Source organism: Tachypleus tridentatus, chromosome 10 (assembly GCF_004210375.1).
Source record: "Tachypleus tridentatus isolate NWPU-2018 chromosome 10, ASM421037v1, whole genome shotgun sequence".
NCBI classification, from domain to species: Eukaryota; Metazoa; Arthropoda; class Merostomata; order Xiphosura; family Limulidae; genus Tachypleus; species Tachypleus tridentatus.
Window position 1 is genome coordinate 140,197,117 of NC_134834.1, and position 22,772 is coordinate 140,219,888.

General features: G+C 32.5%; 1 protein-coding gene across 3 annotated transcripts in view; it reads right to left on the minus strand.

Moving 5' to 3' along the window:
* Positions 1–22,772, minus strand: part of LOC143230453 (otoferlin-like) — a 208,001-nt gene that overhangs the window by 40,905 nt on the left and 144,324 nt on the right. For all 3 annotated transcript variants that reach the window (XM_076464034.1, XM_076464033.1, XM_076464035.1), the window contains 15 exons: positions 22,437–22,623; positions 21,952–22,138; positions 20,895–21,109; positions 20,079–20,187; positions 19,793–19,946; positions 18,231–18,351; positions 17,592–17,692; positions 10,248–10,341; positions 9,033–9,146; positions 7,132–7,284; positions 5,488–5,680; positions 3,959–4,083; positions 2,830–2,964; positions 2,301–2,462; positions 255–389 (listed from right to left, as the gene is read on the minus strand). In XM_076464034.1, coding sequence (XP_076320149.1) covers positions 255–389; positions 2,301–2,462; positions 2,830–2,964; positions 3,959–4,083; positions 5,488–5,680; positions 7,132–7,284; positions 9,033–9,146; positions 10,248–10,341; positions 17,592–17,692; positions 18,231–18,351; positions 19,793–19,946; positions 20,079–20,187; positions 20,895–21,109; positions 21,952–22,138; positions 22,437–22,623 — 2,185 coding nt within the window. The remainder of the gene's footprint in view (positions 1–254; positions 390–2,300; positions 2,463–2,829; positions 2,965–3,958; positions 4,084–5,487; positions 5,681–7,131; positions 7,285–9,032; positions 9,147–10,247; positions 10,342–17,591; positions 17,693–18,230; positions 18,352–19,792; positions 19,947–20,078; positions 20,188–20,894; positions 21,110–21,951; positions 22,139–22,436; positions 22,624–22,772) is intronic.

Sequence of the window (22,772 nt, forward strand, 5' to 3'; positions counted from 1 at the left end):
TACCGCTGTACTAGCGTGGAGTATTTGCAGTAGTAGTAATTATACTAGTTATGTTGCGCCATCTATTTACTTATACAAATAACATGAAGTATAAATCAGAAATTAACATACAGGTGTCATCTTCTCTGTAATTGATATCTTTTTATTACAGTGTTCATTTCTTAAAGTAAATCTATATTTGTACTAAAATACAGCCATTTCTTTGGAAAAAAAATCCAAGCAGTAAAAGAGAAAACTCCGTTATAACAACTTGCCTCAATACGATATTTTGAAAGCGTAGGTCGGATACCTCGTGGAACAGGAAGCACAGGACCTCTATCGGACCTCCAGAGGTTTTCCTTCGGCTGCGGAAGCTCTGGTATATCACCTTTCTCTTCTGATTCAGAGAGCTGGATAAAAATAAAAGAAAATAAGAAATTTTTATTTTACTCTCACCTAATTAGACGATCATGGGTCTTAATTTAACTAATTGTCAATATATGTTTATTCTCTACTAAAATCACTCATCATAATAACATTACTAGAAAAGTGCCTGTGTGAAGCATACACTCAGTGGCCATTTATTAGGTTCATCTACTCTTCAACACAGATAGTCAAACAGCAATCAAGTGGCGGTAACTAAATATATAAACTATGCTGATATGGTTAACAGGTTCAGTAGTTGTTCAACCAAACATCATAATGGAGAATAAGCGTGACATAAACGATTGTGACCGTGGAATGATTGTTGGTGCTAGATGTGGTGACTCCACCATCTTAGAAACTGTTGACCTCCTGGGATTTCCACTCATAAAAGCCTTTAGAATTTGAAAATAATGGTGCGAAAAACAAAAACATCTAGTTAGTGACAGTTCTAAATTTTTATTATCCAGGTCACAAAAGCAAAGTTTGAATGGCCATTTTCTATACTTCTTCAACATAAGTAGTTAAGAAATAACACATACTATCCAGGAACAAAATTTGTGTTACATAGTGTAATCCCTCTTTACAATAGTGGTGTGCAGAAAGACGTCTCTGAACGCACAACGCATCGAGCCTTGAAGTATATGGGCTACAGCAGCAAAAGACCATGCCGGTTTCCACTTCTGCCAGCTAAGAAGAGGAAGATCCTATAGTGAGCACGGGATCACCAAAACTGGACGATTGAAGATTGGGAAAAAGTCGCATAGTCTGACGAATCTTGATTTCTGCTGCGACGTGCAGATGATAGGATCAGAATTTGGCGTGAACAGCAAGAATCCATGGATCCATCCTGCTTTGTGTCCACAGTGCAGGCCCTTTAATACCAACTGAACATCATTAGAATGCCACTGCGTACATAAGCATTGTTGCTGTCCATATGCATCCCTTTATGACCACAATCTTCCTGTTTTTCAATGGATACTTCCAGCAGGATAATGCACTATGTCACAAGTTACGCACCATCCCAAGCTGGTTCCACGAACATGACAGTGACTTCGGTGTACTCCAAAGGCCTGGCTTGCACAGTCCCAAGATCTCCACCCAATAAAGCACCTTTGAGATAAGGTGGAACGAGAAATGTGTGACCGACAAATCTACAGGAACTGCGTGATGCTATCGAATCAGCATGGACCAAAATCCCTAAGAAATGTTTCCAGCACCTTGTTGAATTCATGTTGCAAATAATTCAGGCTATTCTGGAGGCAAAAGGTGTCCTACCCGGTACTAGATAAGTGTACCTAATAAAGTAGCTTCTGAGTGTATCATTAATAATCGTTGGTTTTCATTACATGTCTTTAAGGTAATTTTCATGTACAGTAATAGTTTGAAGACCGCTGTAAATTGGGTTATTTATTTATTAATTATGTAACAATTGCCAAAAGGTTTTTTGTTATTTTTCTTATTCGCAAACACGTTTTAAAAATGCCCTCGTGTAAGTTAAGCTTCGGCCTGCAGCTGTCATTCAACTGAAATGCAACATTATTAGCATGCTTTTTCTCTTTCTGATTCGTTTCTTTGTCTTGTTGATTTTTCTCATGAAAATCATGAAGAGGTGGATTTCTTTTAGACGAGTCTCATATAAGTAAGTGCAATTTATCACACAGATCTGTGGACTAGTAAAACCATAGAAATATCTTTTTATACTTTTTCCCATTGCAAATAAGAAAATATATTAATTTTCTTGGAAACACGGGCAACTTTATAAACATATGGTTAAAATTATATTTCTTGTCAAATTACTAGTGTATAACGAAATAGAAACTGTAGTAATGAACTATTCAAAAACATTACATGTGTTGAACATATCTTATTACAGTCTTTTAACAAATGCTAAATACCTGTAAGAGTTCAAATGTAGCTAAAAGCTCTCCTGCTTGCTCCGAGCCCCGATAGATGTCGTGCCACTCTAGGTTAGGTGGAAAATTAGGCTTTGCGTAAGGTTCGTCCCTGAATTTCACATATGGTCTCGCTAAGGTTCGTCCAATAAATTCAGATTTTCCCTATAAATCAGAAGTAATAAATACACACTACAATAATCGTTTCACGTCACAAAATGATATTACAATCGTGTAACAAAGATATAAAAATATAAAATTTTCTTAAACAGTAATAGTACTACAAGTAATATTCTTTGAGATATACTATACGGTTAAATTTATCATTCGTTTTCGTTTTAAAGATGATTCAATAAAATTTTTGAATTTTATTTTTTAGAATTTAAGTCAAATATTACTGTCAATCTTATTTTATAGCACTGTAAACTATATAATCTATTTTAAAAACTTCAAATGTAAGTCATTAAACATTATGATCAAACTCGCCATAGTGTGTCGTGAATATTAATGCAGTAAAACATTAAAATCTCACCACTTTGTCCTGATCAAAAACTTCAACAACAATGACTGGAGGATCATTTTTAATATCTTCTTTGCTCCCGTATACCACAACTTCAGAGAATATGAGCATTTCGTCCCACGTGGGACTCAAGGTTTCATCAATTACCTAAAACATTCACAACAACACTGACTGAAGTTTTCAGGAATTATTTTCAAATTAAAGATGAGGTTTATAAGGAGTAAAATAAACGAAACAAGATAATTCTATCTCCACAAGAACAACACAACTAAAACAGATCTTTCTTATTAATAGTTTTTTTGTTTTAAGTGGATTTTATTTAAGAATCATGTCGCGATGTATCTGCTTTAAATTAACAAAATCGTTTAGGTTCTGTAATATTGTATTTTAAACTGATTATGACTGATTTGATAATCGATATTAACTTATGCAGCCAGGTATAAGGTATCGACTATTGAATGATAACAATCACTAGATTTTTCACTATTAGTGCACGTTGTTATATCTCTTTGACTGATCCGTCATATCATCTTCTTTATAAAGAAGAAAGAAAAACTTTTTAAAGTGTATACGTTCACATGCTTCATTCTTCGGTAGCGATTGTAAAAATAAAAGATAAGCTTTCTATTGATATTTTTCTGCAAACGACATCATTAGACATCTTTCCTCTGTTTATACTCTTTTGCTGACAGCGAGAGTAATGATCGAAATATAGTTGCATGGATTCAACAAAACTTACAAAAATCGTCATTCTAATTTATTTAAGTAGTTTCTCACAAAACAAAACTATAGTCCTAGTTTCTTACTGACTTCGCTTCCATATTTAGAAAAAAAAACTCTAATGTTTCCTTCTCCTCAAAAAATTAATTAAATGCAGTTTTTCTTCTTAAGAAGCAAATTAATTGAAAGCGAAATATATCACGTAATGTCATATTTTCTCCAGGAGACCACGATTATGTTATGAATTGTTTTCAATTGAGATGTTATCATTATCAGTAAATTTGAATATTTATTTACCGATTGACAAATTTATTAGCTATCAACAATATTCACTGTACGAAAATGCTACACACAATATTTAAAAACAAGTTTTACATAACAGAATATAATTTCTTTTTTTGATTCAGTAATAAATTTTTACCTGGGTGGTTTGGCTTTGGTCGCTAAAGATGACTCGAGCGAATGGGTCCGAAAGACCCGAAGCATCTGATCCAATCAACGATCGAGCCTGATACATGTGAGCCCGTAATTCAAAAACCTGTTTTTCTAGTGAATAAAAATTAAATTATTAAATATTAAATAAAACATGAAAATGCTACAGACTGTAAAAACTGTCAAATAAGTTAACAGAAATAAACATACGTTTACCTATTCATACGGATATGGATTCTAAAATAATCGATAATTAATCTATTGAGATCATTGCTGAATATATAAATTAAAAGAACATAAGAGTAGAAATAGCACACAAAATTTATTGGCGATATCTTGTTTCTTTAATTACCTTCTCAACTGCAGGAGAAAAATCAATATAAGCAATTAAAAAAACAAACAAACAAGAAACAAAAATAGATATAACGCTTGGATACACCCTCAACGACTCAAGCTGGCCCATCATCATTCACCAGACGCAGCTGCTTATGATAAAATTGTAAACCCTACAACAAGCTATCCTATCATTCATTATTTGCAGCTAGTTATGAACAAGTTGATAACCACACAACAATTCAAGGTAACCTTCTATTCATCAGTTGCGGCTGATTATGAACAAATTGACAACCTGATAAAAGTTAATTGCAAAATTGAGAAATAAGAAATGCATATATTTAATTGTGGATTTTATGTTTCATCTATCCAAATCAGCTAATATACCCAACCACCAGCCAAAGAACAATAGAATATAAAATGTAAGTTTTACAATAATATAATGAAACTATTTTACCATTCTTTATAATTTTCTTACAAAAAATGTAACCTCCCAACTTCCACCCATAAAAATTGTGTCCTTCCTGGCTTGAATGTTTTTTCTTCTTTTAATACGAAGTACGCTTACCTTCTCAACACTGTAGTCTGTACTCTAAACTGTTTCACTTGGATTTTATATGTATATGTTAACTTATTACAGACCTGTTATCACAGTGAACCGGCTTCAATGTCCTGTAAATGTACCTTATAGTTCACAGTTTTATGAGATACAAATATATATATAAACTCATGCTGTTTTACATTTTGGTAGTTTACAATTTTAATTCTGTTGTAATTTAAATCATAACTTCCAACACGGATATAATACTAATTGGGATAAGTTAACTGACTGATGTGTTTCTGAACATATCCCTTCGTCACGCAGATGTTACAAAATAGTTTGGCACGTAAGCATGACATAACTGACAACTGTTTCTGTAACATCGCTTTTACTTAATTCTTTCCTCATCAATTACACAATGTATAAATAATTTTATATTCAACAATTTAATCCAATGTATAAAGTTATAGCGTTTTAATGTAATGTGTAGTTATAGATCTCTCTATGAGTTTTACTTTTAGAAATTTATGTTATTATTATTACCGCCAAACTGCATCTACAAATGGTCCAGTATTTTCAAACGAAGATCCATGATTTGAAATTATTCTTCATTTATGTTCTACATGTGAATTTTAACAGCTTACCAGAATAGTGGAGCACCAGTGGCGGAGACACCTGTGGTTTGTCGGCGTTTCTAATTTCTGATGTAATGTTGTATCCTTTTGGAAGTCCTTTCATGTAATGTTTCTTGTGCTTTGTTAAGCCCAACCAAAGATATATTTGGAGTTTTGCCTGTATTGACCAACCGCCAGGGCCGTTACTCTTTTTACCTGGTAACTATACAATATCTCATTCGTTTCACTTTATAATATTGTTGCACGTTATTGCAAAATTAAACTTTTCTTTAGTGATATAGGAAAAAAATGCAAATTTTCCATTTATACCTTAATGATATGAAATGCTTGTTTTTCTTAAAGAATGAGTAATATGATTTTATGCTGAACCAAAAGAAAAATATTAATTGCTTTGAACCTGAACTTCGGAATATTATCAATATATTAACCATTTAATTTAGAAGAGTTTAAATTACATTGCATTAAGAAAGTCATATATTTTTGACAATAATTACAGCTATTATATTTATGAATTTCTTTTAAAGTGAGTAAAATATATTTCAAAAATATAACAAATTTTCAAATAATTAACAAAGAAACTTAAAAATGAATTACAGCTTAAGCACAAGAACTGTTTAGGAAAACCTCAACTATATTATATCTTTTATTAACTTGTTTCAATAATTCCGTAAAAAGCAATGTATACGCATTGATAGAAACAAATTGTAAATAAATATTGTATTGTGGGTTAGATGTCAAAAGTCTTTGATTATATGAGTGAGAAACTTTATATAAAAACCAAAAAATCTCAAGGAAATATTTAAGTACAGAATAAAACACGAAGAGCCAAAAATTCGTTTCTACAGAGCTGCATGAACCTTCATATTTAAAAAATTAAGGCATAAATATCATCTTGAATTTGTTATAGAATATAGTTTTACAGACATGGAATGTTTCCAGTAACACAAGCACTCTTTACGTATAAAGCACGCTGTTTTGGTAATAATCTTTTTTTCACCTTATCGCTACCAAATGTTGAGCTCACCATTAAAAAGAAACGATATTCTGAGAACTGTGTGAATAACTTATTAGAAGGCAGTTCCACCAGAATACTAACAGATAAAACACTGTATGAAAATAATTCATTCACCAAAGAAAAATATGCCAATGATGAAACTTTTTAACTCACTGAATAATTAACAAAAAATAAGCTGTTAACAAACTTTTATCAGTTTCGTGTTATACCTAAACAGGAACTTACAGTCGTTCAAACAAACAGGTTTCAGTCTCATCAGTAAAATGCTACATTCTCTTTTTTTTTTTTTTTTTTTAGCTAAGGGTTCTCTTTACCTTAGGTTCTTAATTATCATAAATCATACACAGTAGAATGTCACAACCAAGCAATTACGTTATTACAATTTCGGTACACGACAGATATTCATATCTTTTATCAAAATTTGTGTGAAAAAGCAATAATTATAGCTATTAAATAACTCATTTGCTTTACTACATCATGCAATAATATAGAATTATTAATCATTCTCTCGCATGCAAACATTTCGACAAACAAACTATAACTTTTGGCTCAACAATGAGTTGGCGTCTTAGCACTAGAAAGTCACGTAACAACTATTGTATTACACAAGAATTCGTTTTATGTTTTTCGAAAGCCACCTTTAGGAAGAGGGTCTGAACTTTGCCACAAAGTTTTCCTGCTTCTTCCTCAACAATAGAGAACAGAAGGTCCTTAGCAGGCAGTCGAGAGTAAGCGACACGTTTTCCACCACTTATCATCCATACAAAAACATCAGGAAGCGCATGTTGAGGCTAGGGGTAAGCAATACAGCCCAATTTAACAATTTATTTTGTACCATACTGCTCAAAAGTAATAGAGTTAATTCTTAGTAAATAAAAGTATACGTATTTAAACTAACAAGAATTAAATAAAATGTTAGTATCATCCTTCAACATTACTTAATTGTACAATAAGTTTGTAAACTATTTAAAAAAATATGTTCAATGAGTTGAAATGAGATGAATTTATTTCATCTACGACGGTAAGAATTTCTTACACAAATCTTGAAAGAGACGATGAATAAACTATAGTAATTTTGAAAAAGTACTACAAAAATAATTATAAAATAACACGAATTTAAGTTATACTCGTAAATCATTTCTCAAAAAGCAACATCAGACTTAGAAACTTGGAGAAAACGTTTGATAAATACAACTTTTTACTCTTCCACTGTGTGAGCGAGATTATCTATCCTTTAAACTACATTTAACAGTCAGGAATCCAACAAGACAACACGTTCATACGTGGGTGTATATCACATATTACATTTTATAACCTCACAAAGCAAAAAAGCATCGAACACACTTTTGTTACAAAGTAGCAAAAATAAAGTGCACGTATAAATAAAGCCTGCGCTAATTTTTATCATATACTTAGAGAAATATGAAACTATCTTCATTAAAAAATAACCATAAACTGAATGACCTTGAAACGATTCTGAATAAAGATATTCGATAATTTACTGGATTTACTGAAGTGCTCTTCTTCTAGAATCCAAGCACTTCACTAGTTATATATCTGTATCAATACTAAATACATGATTTGTATTCTTTCAAAAAGGATTGCACTTCCTTTACATTTTGAAATTTAAAATTTTCATCACAAATGAAACTCTTTATATCTCAGAACAGCTGGTACAGATATTAACACTTTTACTGATAAGGAGAGAACAACGTTTCCACCTTCCTAGGTCATCTTCAGGCGAAACGTTGTTCTCTTCCTCTCTTTATTAACCTTAAGATGACCTAGGAAGGTCGAAACGTTGTATTCTCCTTATCAGTAAAAGTATTAATACCCATGCCAGCCGTTCTGAGATATATTTTTATTCCAAGTGGGCTTCTCGTCATCAAGGAATGTCTTCATTTACCATTGTTATTCCATTGGCATATGACTGTAAAAGGTTTTTCAATTTTGCCCGGAAATTTTATTACTTCTTTTAATTGAAATTGGAACAATCTTAGTTTTAATATTAAATTTTAATCCGTTGAATGTTTATAAAATGTAAGGAAATTATAAGAATGTCTTTTTGATTCGAGACTTACTATATAAAATGTTTAGTCATGAGTTTTTTCCATGAATAAAAGCTTTTAAAAGCGTTGAGTTTTCAATAAGGATTTAATGTGAAATTATTTACGAAGTACGTAGGATGTCATCATGATTAATATACAGGGATCACTCATAATGCAACAAATGATGAGTCAACCGCAGACCAGAAACCGTTAGAAACTTATTAACGACCGAGCTACGGTTCATGTAGCTTCAAAATATTGCTCTTGTAGTCTTTGTCATGGTCCTAGTTAATACATTTTAAATCTGCTGTTCTTAACTTGCCGTTGTAAGGAATCTATTACTTAATCGGAACAAATATGCTTAATAACATAACATGACATTTACTTTCACCTGTATTTTAGTGGTTAAGTACCTGAAATTCTACGTAATGTTTTTCCAACAATTTTTAAATGAAAATTAAACAATTAAAAGGATATTTGAGATTACTTACGTCTTCCATGTCCTTCAGCTTATGGAGGAATCCTTGTGTGGTCTTCAGCTTTTCAGTGATTGAGTTTTTGTTAATTAATGGTTTCATTGTTCTGGCCATAGTAGCGATATGATCCTGAATATGAATTTTGTTTGCTTGTAAATAAATTTTTAGATGTTGGTAACGTTTACAATGCATTTCACATATTATTTTTTCTGTTTAGTATATTACACAGTACAGGAAACGTACGTGTACATAAAGTACTTTCAAATATTGACCAATTATCTAGAATGTACACATATTGTAAGAGCAAAAAGTAATGACGGTGGTTGGTTCCTCAAGTAAGTGCACAACTCCAACACTTTATAACCCTTAATAATGTTTCCTTTGCATGGTGTTTATACCAATTAGCAAAAATTAAATATTTACTACTTCGTTAATGATTTGAAAACTGTGTGAACTATTGTGAACATGAACGTTCCATTGTTTAGAAAGCATATCTCAATACTTGGAAAACATATCAAACCGACAATTTACTCTTGTACCAAAGTCATTATAATGTTTGGAAAACATATCAAACCGACAATTTACTCTTGTACCAAAGTCATTATAATGTTTGGAAAACATATCAAACCCATGATTTACTCTTTTACACAATCATTTCAATGTCTGGAAAGCATGTTTAACTGATGATTTACTCTTGTATCACAATCATTTCAATGTCTGGAAAGCATGTTTAACTGATGATTTACTCTTGTATCACAATCATTTCAATGTCTGGAAAGCATGTTTAACTGATGATTTACTCTTGAATCACAATCATTTCAATGTCTGGAAAGCATGTTTAACTGATGATTTACTCTTGTATCACAATCATTTCAATGTCTGGAAAGCATGTTTAACTGATGATTTACTCTTGTATCACAATCATTTCAATGTCTGGAAAGCATGTTTAACTGATGATTTACTCTTGTATCACAATCATTTCAATGTCTGGAAAGCATGTTTAACTGATGATTTACTCTTGTATCACAATCATTTCAATGTCTGGAAAGCATGTTTAACTGATGATTTACTCTTGTACTACAATCATTCTCATGTTTGGAAAGCATATCTAGCCAGTGATTTTGTAACACAGTTAATGTAAGATATTAAAATCAAATAAAATAATTTAGTTATTTTACTTATGTAAACCACCGAATTAATATAACCCTATAATGTTTTGAAAACTCTTACCATTTCTCTTTGACACATTTTTAATCTTTCTTTGTCGAGCTTTGTTTTACCAGTGGCTCCTCCTCCCGTTCCCTTCATAATTGTGAGATATCGACTACAAAATATATTGTCATTATTTAAAGAAGGTAAAATGAGTCAATATTAAAAACAGCAAAGAAAACTAGAGTTTTGGCTATGCAAATAAAGTCATATTTCTCACTTTCTTCAATACAAAACATACAATATGTTCAAAAAACAATCATTATTCCTTTGTTCAAAAATTGTTGCGAAACATGTATTGCAGATAAGCTCCAGGTTCTCTATAACTTTGGTTTAGCAGTGAAGTTGAAGTATTTACAATTAGGTTTAGTTTCATGTTACTGAGCAATAGAAAAACATAATCTTCTTTAATTCTCACTTGGAAGAAAAACAGGGGAGAATACTCATATTAAAGTGTTCTGAAAAGAATTCTTACAATTCTCATTACAAGTTCTTAAACAATCACTTAAATAGTTGTGATTGAATAATTCGTAATGACTATGTTTTGCTGTTTTATCACTACAGGAACTTTCGAACACACGATTTTTTTTAGCCAATGGACAATATATTGTAAATCTACAATCTGTAGTGCTTATAATATGTGCAAGGCGTGGTCTAGTGATTAATATACCTGAACTTAAATTTGAAGAGTTATGAATTTGCGATTATGCGTCACAAAACCTTGCTACGCATTTTGGGCCATGGGCGTGTTATAACAGTGACAATGATCTTCCATTAACGAACCAGACGGGTGTATCTTAAAATCTATTGATTCATTGATTTCATCTAACCTGCCAGTTCAAAATTGTTAATTATTACGAAGTGAGATGTAAGGTAGCATTATTTGAAGTTACTTATAAATTGGATGAAATGGCTTGCCTCTAATCAGTCTCTAAAAAATTAAAAATTATAAGTGATTCTTGAGTAATGAAGCACTTTAAGATAATATAATAACAATGCTTTTTAAGCATAATGAAGGGATTTGTTTTGACAAACATACTACGCGTTTCGACAGATACCTGAAGAAGACAGACCAGTGTTCTGTGGAAACGTACAGTATGTTACCTAAAAAAAATCACTTCACTATGCTTATTAATAACTATTTGCCAACTTATTCTAAGGGGCTAGAAGTGACCAGAATAAGCGGATGTAGCGGCTATCTTTATTATTCTAAAGTAAAAACACCTGAAGACCCATATAATTATGAAATGTTGTAACCAGATGGACTGGGAGGGGGGGAATAAGTTGTAATGTCTAAAACAAAACATGTTCTGCCTGTATTTGAGAAAAAAATGTGTGTGTCTCTTCTTATAGCAAAGCCACATCGGGCTATCTGCTTTGTCTACTGAGGAAAATTGAACCCTTGATTTTAGCGTTGGAAATCCGAAGATTTGCCTCTGTTCCAGCGTGGTACGAGAAAGAGATACAAAGACAAGAACTCGATAAGAAAAAGAGAGAGAAAGAGAAGGGAAGGAAAGGAAAGGCTTGAATGAATTGGAAATTTCAATGTAAGAAGCTTAAATATATATGTTATTTGTTACCAGTATTAAATAGGAAATCTTTATATTTACTTACATTGGTGTGAATCACTTCCTGAAAAGTGTAGATACAACATGAATAAAGTTAGGAAGAGGAAAGTATAACACCTCAGATGTCAAAAGAGGGATTGATCAGTATTTTATCGATGGAAAAACAGAAACGAAGGAGGACTTTGAATGTGGAACTATTTCAAGAAAATCCGAAGAGAACAAAATCAACAGGAAAAAGCACTGAAATCACAAAAGAGAGCTGGTTTTCCATTGTTTTTATTTTGTTTGTTTTGATTTTCATAATGATTCAGTTAATTCTAATCCGTTTTGTGGATCATTTGTAAAGAGTAAAAAATTAATGTAAGCACGGAATAGAAGTGAAAATCAAAATCACTGATAAAAACAGAGAGCTAGCACATAAGCATCAGCATAAAAAAATTAGTTTCTGAGAAACAAGAAAAACAGTAATTCCAGTGACAGGGCTGAAATAAATGATAGAGATATCCTTGTATAGTTCACTAAATTTTGCAAAAGCGATGTAGAGTTTTTTTTTATTTTTTGCTGATATTTAAAAAGAAATAGCAGGAGGAGAGTAATGGCAGCCACAGGATATGGTAAGGAAACTAGTTTTTGCTTTATCTGCAAAGACATTAGCAGCACACAATGAATTAGAAGAAGAGACAAATTAAAGCGCAATGTAATTAAATTAGCTGTCCTAAAGACGTATGAATAAAAACTGGAGACTTACTGAAGAAAGTTCGGAGAATTACAAAAAACGACAAGTGAGACATTTAAATAGTGTTACGTATTATAATTTATCTCGAAAGAGTCTCCGATTTATTATGTTACGTATGATACGTATTACGATTTCACATAACAGGAAATATGATTTTAATTGGGAAGTTAATTAAAATATAATATATATCAAAATTTGTCAACAAAAATGATACCCACAATTTTCTTTCTTAACATAAATATATTTTAATATACAAAAGAAACAATAAAATTTATAATAACGATTATCCCAAATAGTTAATACAAATAATTATTTATGCCCAAAATGCTACAAACTCACAAATAATATTCATTCTTCTGTCTGGTCTGGAAATTAATATTTTATCGACTGTCCAGATTCTCGAGGCTCAAATTACTTTTCTGTTGATACACAAATACACACTACATGACCTAAAGTATGTGGACACCCGACCATCATGTTCATATGTGATTGTTGAACATCTCATTTTAAAACCATGGATATTAATATGTAGTTGGTCCCACCTTTGCTGCTATAATAGCCTCCACTCTTGTGGGAAGGCTTTTCATTAGATTTTGGAACATGGCTGCGGGAATTCCCTCCTATTCAGCTACAAGAGCATTAGTGAGGTTGGACACCAATGTCGGGCGAGAAAGCCTTACTTGTAGTCGGCGTTCCAATTCATCCCAAAGGTGTTTGATGGGGCTAAGGATAGGACTTTGTGCAAGTCAGCGAAGTTCTTCCACACCAACCTCGGCAAACTATGTCTTTATGGACCTCGCTTGTGCACGCGGGGATTGTCATGCTGAAACCAAAAAGGGCCTTCCCCAAACTGTTGCCACAAAGTTAGAAGCACACAATCCTCTAGAATGTCATTGTATGCTGTAGCATTAAGATTTCCCTTTACTGGAACTAACGAGCCCAAACCATGAACATTTCCAGACTATTATTCCTCCTCCACAAAACTGGTATAGTTGGCATTATGCATTCAGGCAGGTAACGTTCTCCTGGCATCCGCCAAACATAGATTCGTTCGTCAGACTGCCAGATAGTGAAGCGTGATTTATCACTCCAGAGAATGCATTTCCACTGCTCCAGAGTCTGATGGCGGTGTGCTTTACACCACTCCAGCCAATGCTTGACATTGCGCATGGTAATCTTAGGCTTGTGTGCGGCTGCTCGGCCATGGAAACCCATTTCATGTAACTCCTGACGAAGAGTTCTCGTACTGACGTTGCTTTTAGAGGCAGTTTGAAACTCGGTAGTGAGTGTTGCAACTGCAACAGGCGATTTTTACGCGCTAAGCGCTTCAGCACTCGGCAGTCCCATTCTATGAACTTGTGTGGCCTAACGCTTCGTGGTTGAGCTGTTATTGCTCCTAGACGTTTCCACTTCACAATAACAGAACTTACAGTTGACTGGAGTAGCAGGGCAGAAATTTGACAAACTGACTTGTTGAAAAGGTGGCATCCTATGACAGTGCCACGTTGAAAGTCACTGAGCTCTTCAGTACGACCCATTTTATTGCCACTGTTAGTCTATGGAGATTGTATAACTGTATGCTTGATTTTAAGCACCTGTTAGTAATGGGTGTGGCTGAAATAGCCAAACCCACTAATTAGAATGGGTGCTCACATACATTTGGCCAAGTCACTAGTGCACTTCACTTGACGGGAATGCTAGCTATCTCTATCCTTGTTTGGTTTAAAAGTTTACATTTTACAGAGGAAGATAGATATCTAATGTCCTTGTAGAGATACTAATATATATTGTTAAATGTACGAAAGTTCCACTGTTCTGTAAATTTGTAGAAGGTTCTCGAGCATAAAAATAAAAAATGTATGACGCATGTAAAATATTCGTGACTGCCAGTTTGTTGCCAAAGAATTTTCTAGAATCTCGCCTTAAAGTTTATAAATCAATACGTGGAGAGACAGTTCAGTATATTGTTCGATCGCTACATTTTGTATATTCTAAATCTCGGAACCAATTATTATGATAAACGCTTATTAATCAAAAAACTGCAGATATCTGACCAGGAACGGTTATAGATTTCGAACATTTCAAATAGTTCATACATTAAAATTTATGTTAAGAAAGAAAACTGCGTATAACGGTCTTGTTTAAAAATATCATAAATTTAAAACATATTGACGTTTAACTAACTTCTAAATTAAAATTATAATTTGTGGTTATTTGAAATCGTAAGATGTTGCATATAAAATCGGAGACTCGTCCAGGATAAATTAAGATACGTAACAAGTTACTGTGACCGATTTCTTCCCATTAACTTACGTGGAGGATACAATAAATCAAGTTAGTCAAGCACAGAAAATTAGTAAAATTAATTTCTCAAAATCAATTTAGAGGAATACGAGAAAGATAAAGGAATGCTTTACACACTCACAACATTTCAGAGGTTAATGGATAATGTCTTACCTAGCACAAATGAGTCAATCATAGCTTGCATAAATGTCATTAACATAAAGACTAGTAAATATTATTAATAAAAGTTTTAGAATGCTTGAATAGGTACTGAAAAAAAACTTTTTTATAAATGTACAGCGTTTCGGTAATATTATGTCATCATCAGATACACATATAAGTTGTTTCCAAACTTATATTTCCTATAACGTGTGTTCCTCGTCACCAAATTGTAACTAATAATAGAAACGAGCACCTAATGATGTTAAGGAAAGTTAGTGAAGCAAGGTTAACAGCATAACCAAGTAAACGTGATGTTAAAATAGACTACATATGGTATCTAATTCCCATGGTTGATTTAAGGATTAATTTCTTCTGTACATACAAAGGTAAAATATATTAGAGATTAGAAGAAACCTACGACAAAGAAAGGAACTAAAGATAATAGGATATTAGAGGAAGTTAAACCCCTGTTTCAAAAATAGCTTTCCCAGAGACTACAATGTTTTAAGTGACTGGAACAGTTGACTGTTATTGTACGTTAAAATCAGATATAAGGAAAAATTGCAATATCTGAAACAAAGGGACCTTTTCGATAAGTCAGTGATGTCGAGAAAACCCACTTGTAGAGAAAAATATATGTGTAAAAACGGCTCGTTTGGGTTTAAAATTTTTTTTACGTAGAGGAGCGAACAACGTTTCGACCTTCTTCGGTCATCGACAGGTTCACCGATAAGCCGACAGCTGAGAGAAAGAAACTGATATATTATTTATAAATCTATGTATTATTGATTTGTTGTATCGAACGTAATTTTTTGTTTTCACACTGGCTTGAATAGATTCCTCATAAAAATTAGTTCAATATAAATAAGTTGATAGATATGAGAAGGGAAATGAAGTGCGAGTATAGTCAAATGGGAACTGAACTGTGGGTAAATTATAACAGGGACGTTCACTTTCTAGTATTCAGTTATAAGAGAGTAATTTAAGAGTTGGCTGTGGATCCTTCTAGCCGCCTTTTATGTAGTCTGTCAGTGTAAGTAGCTTTGTGAGAAATTTCTGTAATAAATAATTCTTATAATTTTCTATGTGGTGCAAGGAAGTATTAATTCAATATTTATTTGCTTTAATAAACCACCGAAAGACTAATATGAGGAAATATTAAAATTTATATTTTTGTAACTCAATGTATTATGATAAGTCTGGAGGAATATAATGCTAAAAATCGGTAGTGTGAAAAGTACCGAAAGTACTTTGAATAGCTTTACGCTTAGCAACAAAACAAACCAACAAATGAGCGACGATAGGTGTATGCTTTTCATAAAGTCTAGAAACGCCAGTGTTTATACTGCTTCACATAACACAAACTCAAACTAAAGAGTAATCATATAAACATACTGTTAAGTGTTTAGGGAACACGATAGTATTTATACTCTCCACTATCATCAATCTCCATAATGGTTTTTATGTTAGTGTACCTACCATTGGTAGCAAAATTTTGACCATTTTACAGGTTTGTTTCTTTCTTATATAGTTTTGAAACGTCTGTGTTTATACTGCACTTGACAATATAGAATAAATCTCTTTTTTTAAACAAAGGAAAAATTATATGTATTCATGTGTGAAAAACAACTAGTAACCAAGAGTTCCAGTATTTAATTTCGTAGTGCATATGCTGAAGCTTATACAGTCTTAACAGTATGAATAATTATACCTTACCAACTTGGTAATCTGGGTAGCAGAACATTTCTCTAAGAGGTCTAACATCTACATATATCATATCGAAAGTCAAGATGTATACTACAAAGGCGCTATGAAAAGTTATCGTTCACTTAAAACATTTACCATATTTTCAGTGTGTTTCAATATCATACTATGTACCGAACATCTAAGAAACATTACTGAATTTCGAAAATAGTGAGAACGAGTACTGTTAACCATAGTACCACAATATTGTGTTGCTTGAATATGCTAGCTTAGTTACTTTTACCTTCCGAATATTCCACATAGACATTCTAGTTCTTGGTCGCAATATAGATAACGGATAGCAAAGGAAAATCGATTTATCCTCATATTTAATATAAAATCACAGTTACACTTGCATACATCATCCCATATCACTCATGCAGTGTACGTTAACATAGGACGTGAAGAATAAAACTCAAATTATCAACATACTTCCAAACTATTTGCAATTTATACTTTTCATAAGTCAAGTGTTAAAACGGATGTGACAAGATGTACATTAGGCCTGGGATAACAGTAACACCAATACATCATGCGTACCTAACACGAAGTGTTTGCTGCAAATAACTGTCCATTTAGTTGGAGGAAATCCTCTCTTTTAACTGAATTTGTTCAAGATATCTACCTTTGTGGATCTTCCGGAAATTTGAAGATTGAAGTTTTGATACATAACTCGTAAATCTACAAGTATAATGATCAAGAGCTCAACATTCTTAGCCTAAATTCATGTTTGTTTTTGTTTTCATAAAGGAACAGTTTTAGAACAGCCTATTTTTAACACATAGTAATGAACTGGTTGACCAAAGAATATTTAAATATATTGTTAGGAATTTTATTTATGTCAAAATATATTATATAACAAGCTAAACCTACCTACAACCGGTGGCAAGCTCTTCCAGGACACCTCGTAAACGACGGTCCACGTGGGGACGCTCAAGACGCACCATTTCTTGTACATCAATAAGTCCACTTTCCTACAACAAAAAATTATTTTCAAATAAGGGTAGTTTTCTCCAAATACACTGTGATTTATCAATACCTTACGATAAATAACAGCACAAATTAATTTTTAGCCTAAAATACTAAAGACAAAAAGTATTTTTCACATAAATTTTTGTATCCATTTCTGAAATAACGATTAGCAGTTTACGTCTACATTTTTTATCTTAATGCTGTTAATGACTTACAAATAAAATGTCACTAACAAAACGACGCCTACGCGAATTTTACAGAAAATTCTTTATTTCGTTGTCTTAAAATCTCAATTTAAAACTACTCACTTATAAGTAACAGGGCAATACAAGCAGATAAAACTATTCTCTTCAACAAAACGCGAGCTGAGTTTCTTAAATGTTTCAATTACGATTTTTAGGTATATAAGATGTTAAAACATGTTTTTCTCTTCTATCACCAATATATAAATTCTTTTAATAAGAATATATGTGAAGGTTCATCCCCTTTTTTGTCGATATATACTTTTTACGTTTGTGCAACATAAATATTGAATCTTACCAACTTCTCTGCTATTTTAGATATTATATTTGAGTTATAAAGTCTTCGGCGTTGGTCCTGCCACACACTCCGGACCCACATGCAAGGTTTATCGTCTCCGTAAGGTAAGTAGTAGTACTGCCTGCAAAAAGAAACCCAACACTTCGTAGTTCAGTTCGACAAAAACTCGATGACACACATTCCTCAGGATCTTAAGACATTGTGTTAGGATTAAGTGTTATTCATCTACGTTCTTTAGTATTCTGCACAGCGATGATAGTTAGAGAAAAAAAAATATTAGTTTGAAAGTAAATCTAACACATATAACGTGTAAGTTTGGTTTTATGATTGTTTGTTAATTTCTTTGAATACTACTATAGTGGAATGTATATTAAGCTAACCGTTATAGAATTAATATATCATGTTAAACGAACAGTATTACTTTTCTTTATTATTTCAACCACACTCACAAACAACAAAATATCAAGTATCAAAGAATTAAAGTCACAGTTCTGTCCATGTAAATAATCTAGATAAAAACAACAACTAAAAACATTACATTATCCGTTTACTTAATCAGGTACATTAGTTTATCTTGTTATGTGAAGACACGTGATAATCCCTATGTTCAAACAAATAAATGATACAGTGCAGCCACGTAAATTTGTTATAAATGGTCCATTCCATCCATTTAAACTAAAACACTAAATAGATCATTCATTCGTCAAAGAGAGAGCAGAAGGTACTATAAGTGCTTAGAGAACAAATTTCCATTCATAACTTGTTAAGAAACCTATTATCATAGGTAAAATTGATGTCTAACTCCATGTTAAATATTATTGCATTGTGTGTAGTATTTATCACTAAGAGTAGTAGCGTGAACATGTGTTAACTTGTTTATTCTGAAAATTTAGTGTTTTTTTATTAAAATCGGGGTAGGTCGTTTATCTTATAATATATATAGAAAGAGGTTCACCCTAGATTATCAAGAAAACTAGTAGTGAGATTAAACATATTAAACTGATTTAAATATTACAGATAGCCAGGAAGAACTAATGGTCAATGCTCTCAGCTAAAGTATTTGGGAATTACATCAGTGAAATTACAATATATTTACTTTATGACATCCTTCTTCAGAGTTCTATGCTTTCGCATTATTTAAAATCAAAAAGTGAGTTTTATTATTCCTATTTTACCTTCATGAATTTCAACAACGTTCCTCTGGCAAATTCGCACTCAGTACTCAGTCCAGTTCATCCCAAATTTACCTTTACTTTCTCTTATTACAGACTAAATCCTATTGTGTATCACTGTATCTTAATCCTTCTGTAAACGGAAAGAATTTCAGTAAATAAATTGTATTTGGTAAAACCTAACCAACCACAGGAACACATATTATGTTCGCAAAACTTCCGCAGAAACATCAAATGCGGATTTCTTCGGGATTCAGTGTTATGTTATGCTTACAATATCAAGTTTGAAGTCTGTCCTTCACAAATATTATAGTACTCTTCGAGTAAGTTTGAAAATGTGTTGTGTCTAACAACTCAAAAACACTATTAAATAAATGTAAACCACCTTACCTATCGCCAGAAAGTGGTCGAACTGGAGATGTGGTGGACTGACAAGCAAGATCGCTCTGAACGGATTCAGGACCAGAATCTGAGTCTGATTCACTGTCAGTATCCTGGTTCTGAGATCCCCATCTTTGGCCCTCAAGTACATTGCCTGCATTTCCTGAAATTTGACGAATATTTAATTTTAAAATATCTTTTTACTAAAGTGAGTTTAATTACAAATTTTTACATCTAAATTCTTGTAGCTTAAAACAGGCGTATTTGTATAGAGAAAAATAAATGGCGGTCTTACCTACTGATACTTCGAAGTAAATTGGTTTCTCTCCAATTTTTCTTTCAATCATGCACGCTTCCAGTAAACAGCCATACAGAAAGAATTCCTCATTCCTTCCATAGACGTTCTATAAATAAAACATTAGAAAAGTTAAATTAGTGGAGAATGTATTACATATGTAGATCCTCTTGAAACTGAATAAGCATGCCACAATAGCGGTGTAAAATTGGACTAACTTGTATTAAGCCTGCTTTCTACCTTTGAATGCAATGAACGTTTTCGTGACACATCCATACGTAGGTTCTGCCTTACCTTACTTTAATTCACTATTGTTTATCTCGCTTTTAAATAATTCTACCACATATAACTACATAAATTAAATTTTTCACTTTTTAAGTGGGAAATCTACCAGGGATAATGTCCTTAAATTACCCTAGCGTACATTCACAGCGCGTTTTTTATTTGCTAACCGTAATATGCAAGTTATTAACTAATACTGATAAGTAGACTATACGAAGAAACTACATCGTTAGCAATAAAAATACACTTCTGATTGAAAGATGTTTGTAGACAATGAAGTGTCAGATGCTTGTAAAATTATTGAAATGAATAATAGCAATATAAATTTTAAAAATCACTCTTATGATTTGCTGATAAAGACTGACGATATTTGTTAATTATTAATTTTTTAATTTATAACTTTTATTTAAAAAAATGTATTATTAATAATGAATACCCAGTAAATACAACACTTGTCAGAGTTTTTGAAAATATACAGAAAAAACAAAACAACAACAAGAAATTTGCTAATATTTCTTCGCCATTAAAGCTCACCTCACTTATCGGTAAAGTTTGTTCTAAATAGACATCAGAAATAGTTGTGTCCATAGCGTCTAAAATTTCTGTCCGAAGAGCTATTAATAGACAACCACGAAACATGACACCTTCACCCAGTCCGTCATTTAGAGCTGTATGTTCGTCGAATAAGGAGTATTCTCTAGTTGATCCGTAGAGATAGACAAAAGAAGGTCCGAAAGTAGGGAGAAAACCTGAGGAAAAGTCTGATTTATATAAACGTGAGCTTGCTTAAACGGAAATAAAATGAAAGGGTTGGAATAATAATTAAAATATCCTTGAGAAACAATATCAACATAGTTTGGAAAAAGATATCTGTAAAATAAATGCGCGAATACAAAGGAAAAGTTAAGCAAAAACCTTAACTAAATAACTAATAGAAAATTTGTCCGGTTTTAAATTCATAGAGAAACTTTTCATCGCAATAACTTCTTGGCATAATTTGGTATAATTATTCAAAAAATAAAATGACAGAAAGTAAAGTGAAAAATAAAATGAAGAAACATAAAAACTTTTTCTTAGAGTAGTTTTTTGTTGAATAGGCCGTTTTTCCCATCAACCCTATATGGCTTACACACAGGTTGTAGTCATTAATAGTGTATAATTTTAATTAATTGTTATATTAAAATTTATACATGTACATATATTTACGGTTTAATTAATCATATTAAACCCTTAGACCTGCAATATTAAAAAATAATCAACGTCATTTCCAAAGTTCCCAGGCTCGAGGTGTGGTATTGCTAAAGACGCTTCGCATTTCCATACTTGCAGGCATTTGGACTGTAACAGTCAGTCCTACTGTTTGATTAAATCAAGCAGTGCAGGCGGCGAGTGACGCTGAATGCTTGATTTCCACCTACTCAATGTTTCTAAGTTAGGCCAAACCTGAACCTTGGAATACTGCTTGGCTTGATCGTAGAAAATACCACTTTTCTGCCATCTCTACTGTTAAATTAATAAAATATCCAGTCATAAATACAAAAGAAATATACTTGAAAATTTTCTCACACTTTGCAAGTACACATACACTCACCATTTTCTCCTTCATTAGAAATTTTTGAAAGCTCAATGTACTGGGTCCCTAACACAGTATCATTCACTGTATCACTGTCTCGGACTTGTATCTTCATTCTTTGACAAAGGGGAGGAAACATTTCAGTGAAGACGATTTGTTCATTCCAAACTGGAGAACACGAGCCTTTTCGCACTGTTGTTTTACCCTGTTAGAGATGATACATGAAAACTTGAGGAAGAAAGTTAAAACCATGCCCTATTACGTGGAAAGAAAAATAAGTGACTCGAACGTAAGTATCCGACTCAAATGGAGGTTCAAGTTGATTAGAGAAAAATATATAAAAAATGTATAAAAAGAAATCTGTAGCTAACACCAAAGAATGCACACAAATATAAATTATTGCATAACATACCATGAAGCATGTCAGCATGTTTCAAAATATTTAAACATGCTAAGTTGAAATTACACAATGTACAGAAGGTAGCGATGATATATATACTAACTGTTAGTCCTGCGAAGGACACTTGCACATAAGGATCAATGAAATCCTTTGAACTTCCAACAAATGCTTTTTTTACGTTTGCCATAATGCTCGCGTTCATCCGAGGCAAGCCGTCTGCTCTGTATATCTTCACTATGAATCTGGCATGCTGTCTTTCTGATGGTACACCATCTGGTAGTAGCATGTTTCTGTAAAACGTTGTAGGTTGATGAGTAACAAATCAGTGTTTCAATGAAACAAAGTTACTTAGATAGAATATAATAAGAGGTACTTTGGGCTAATTACCTGGAAATTATTTTCCAGCAATGAGCAAAAATATGAACTCAAATATGACCTG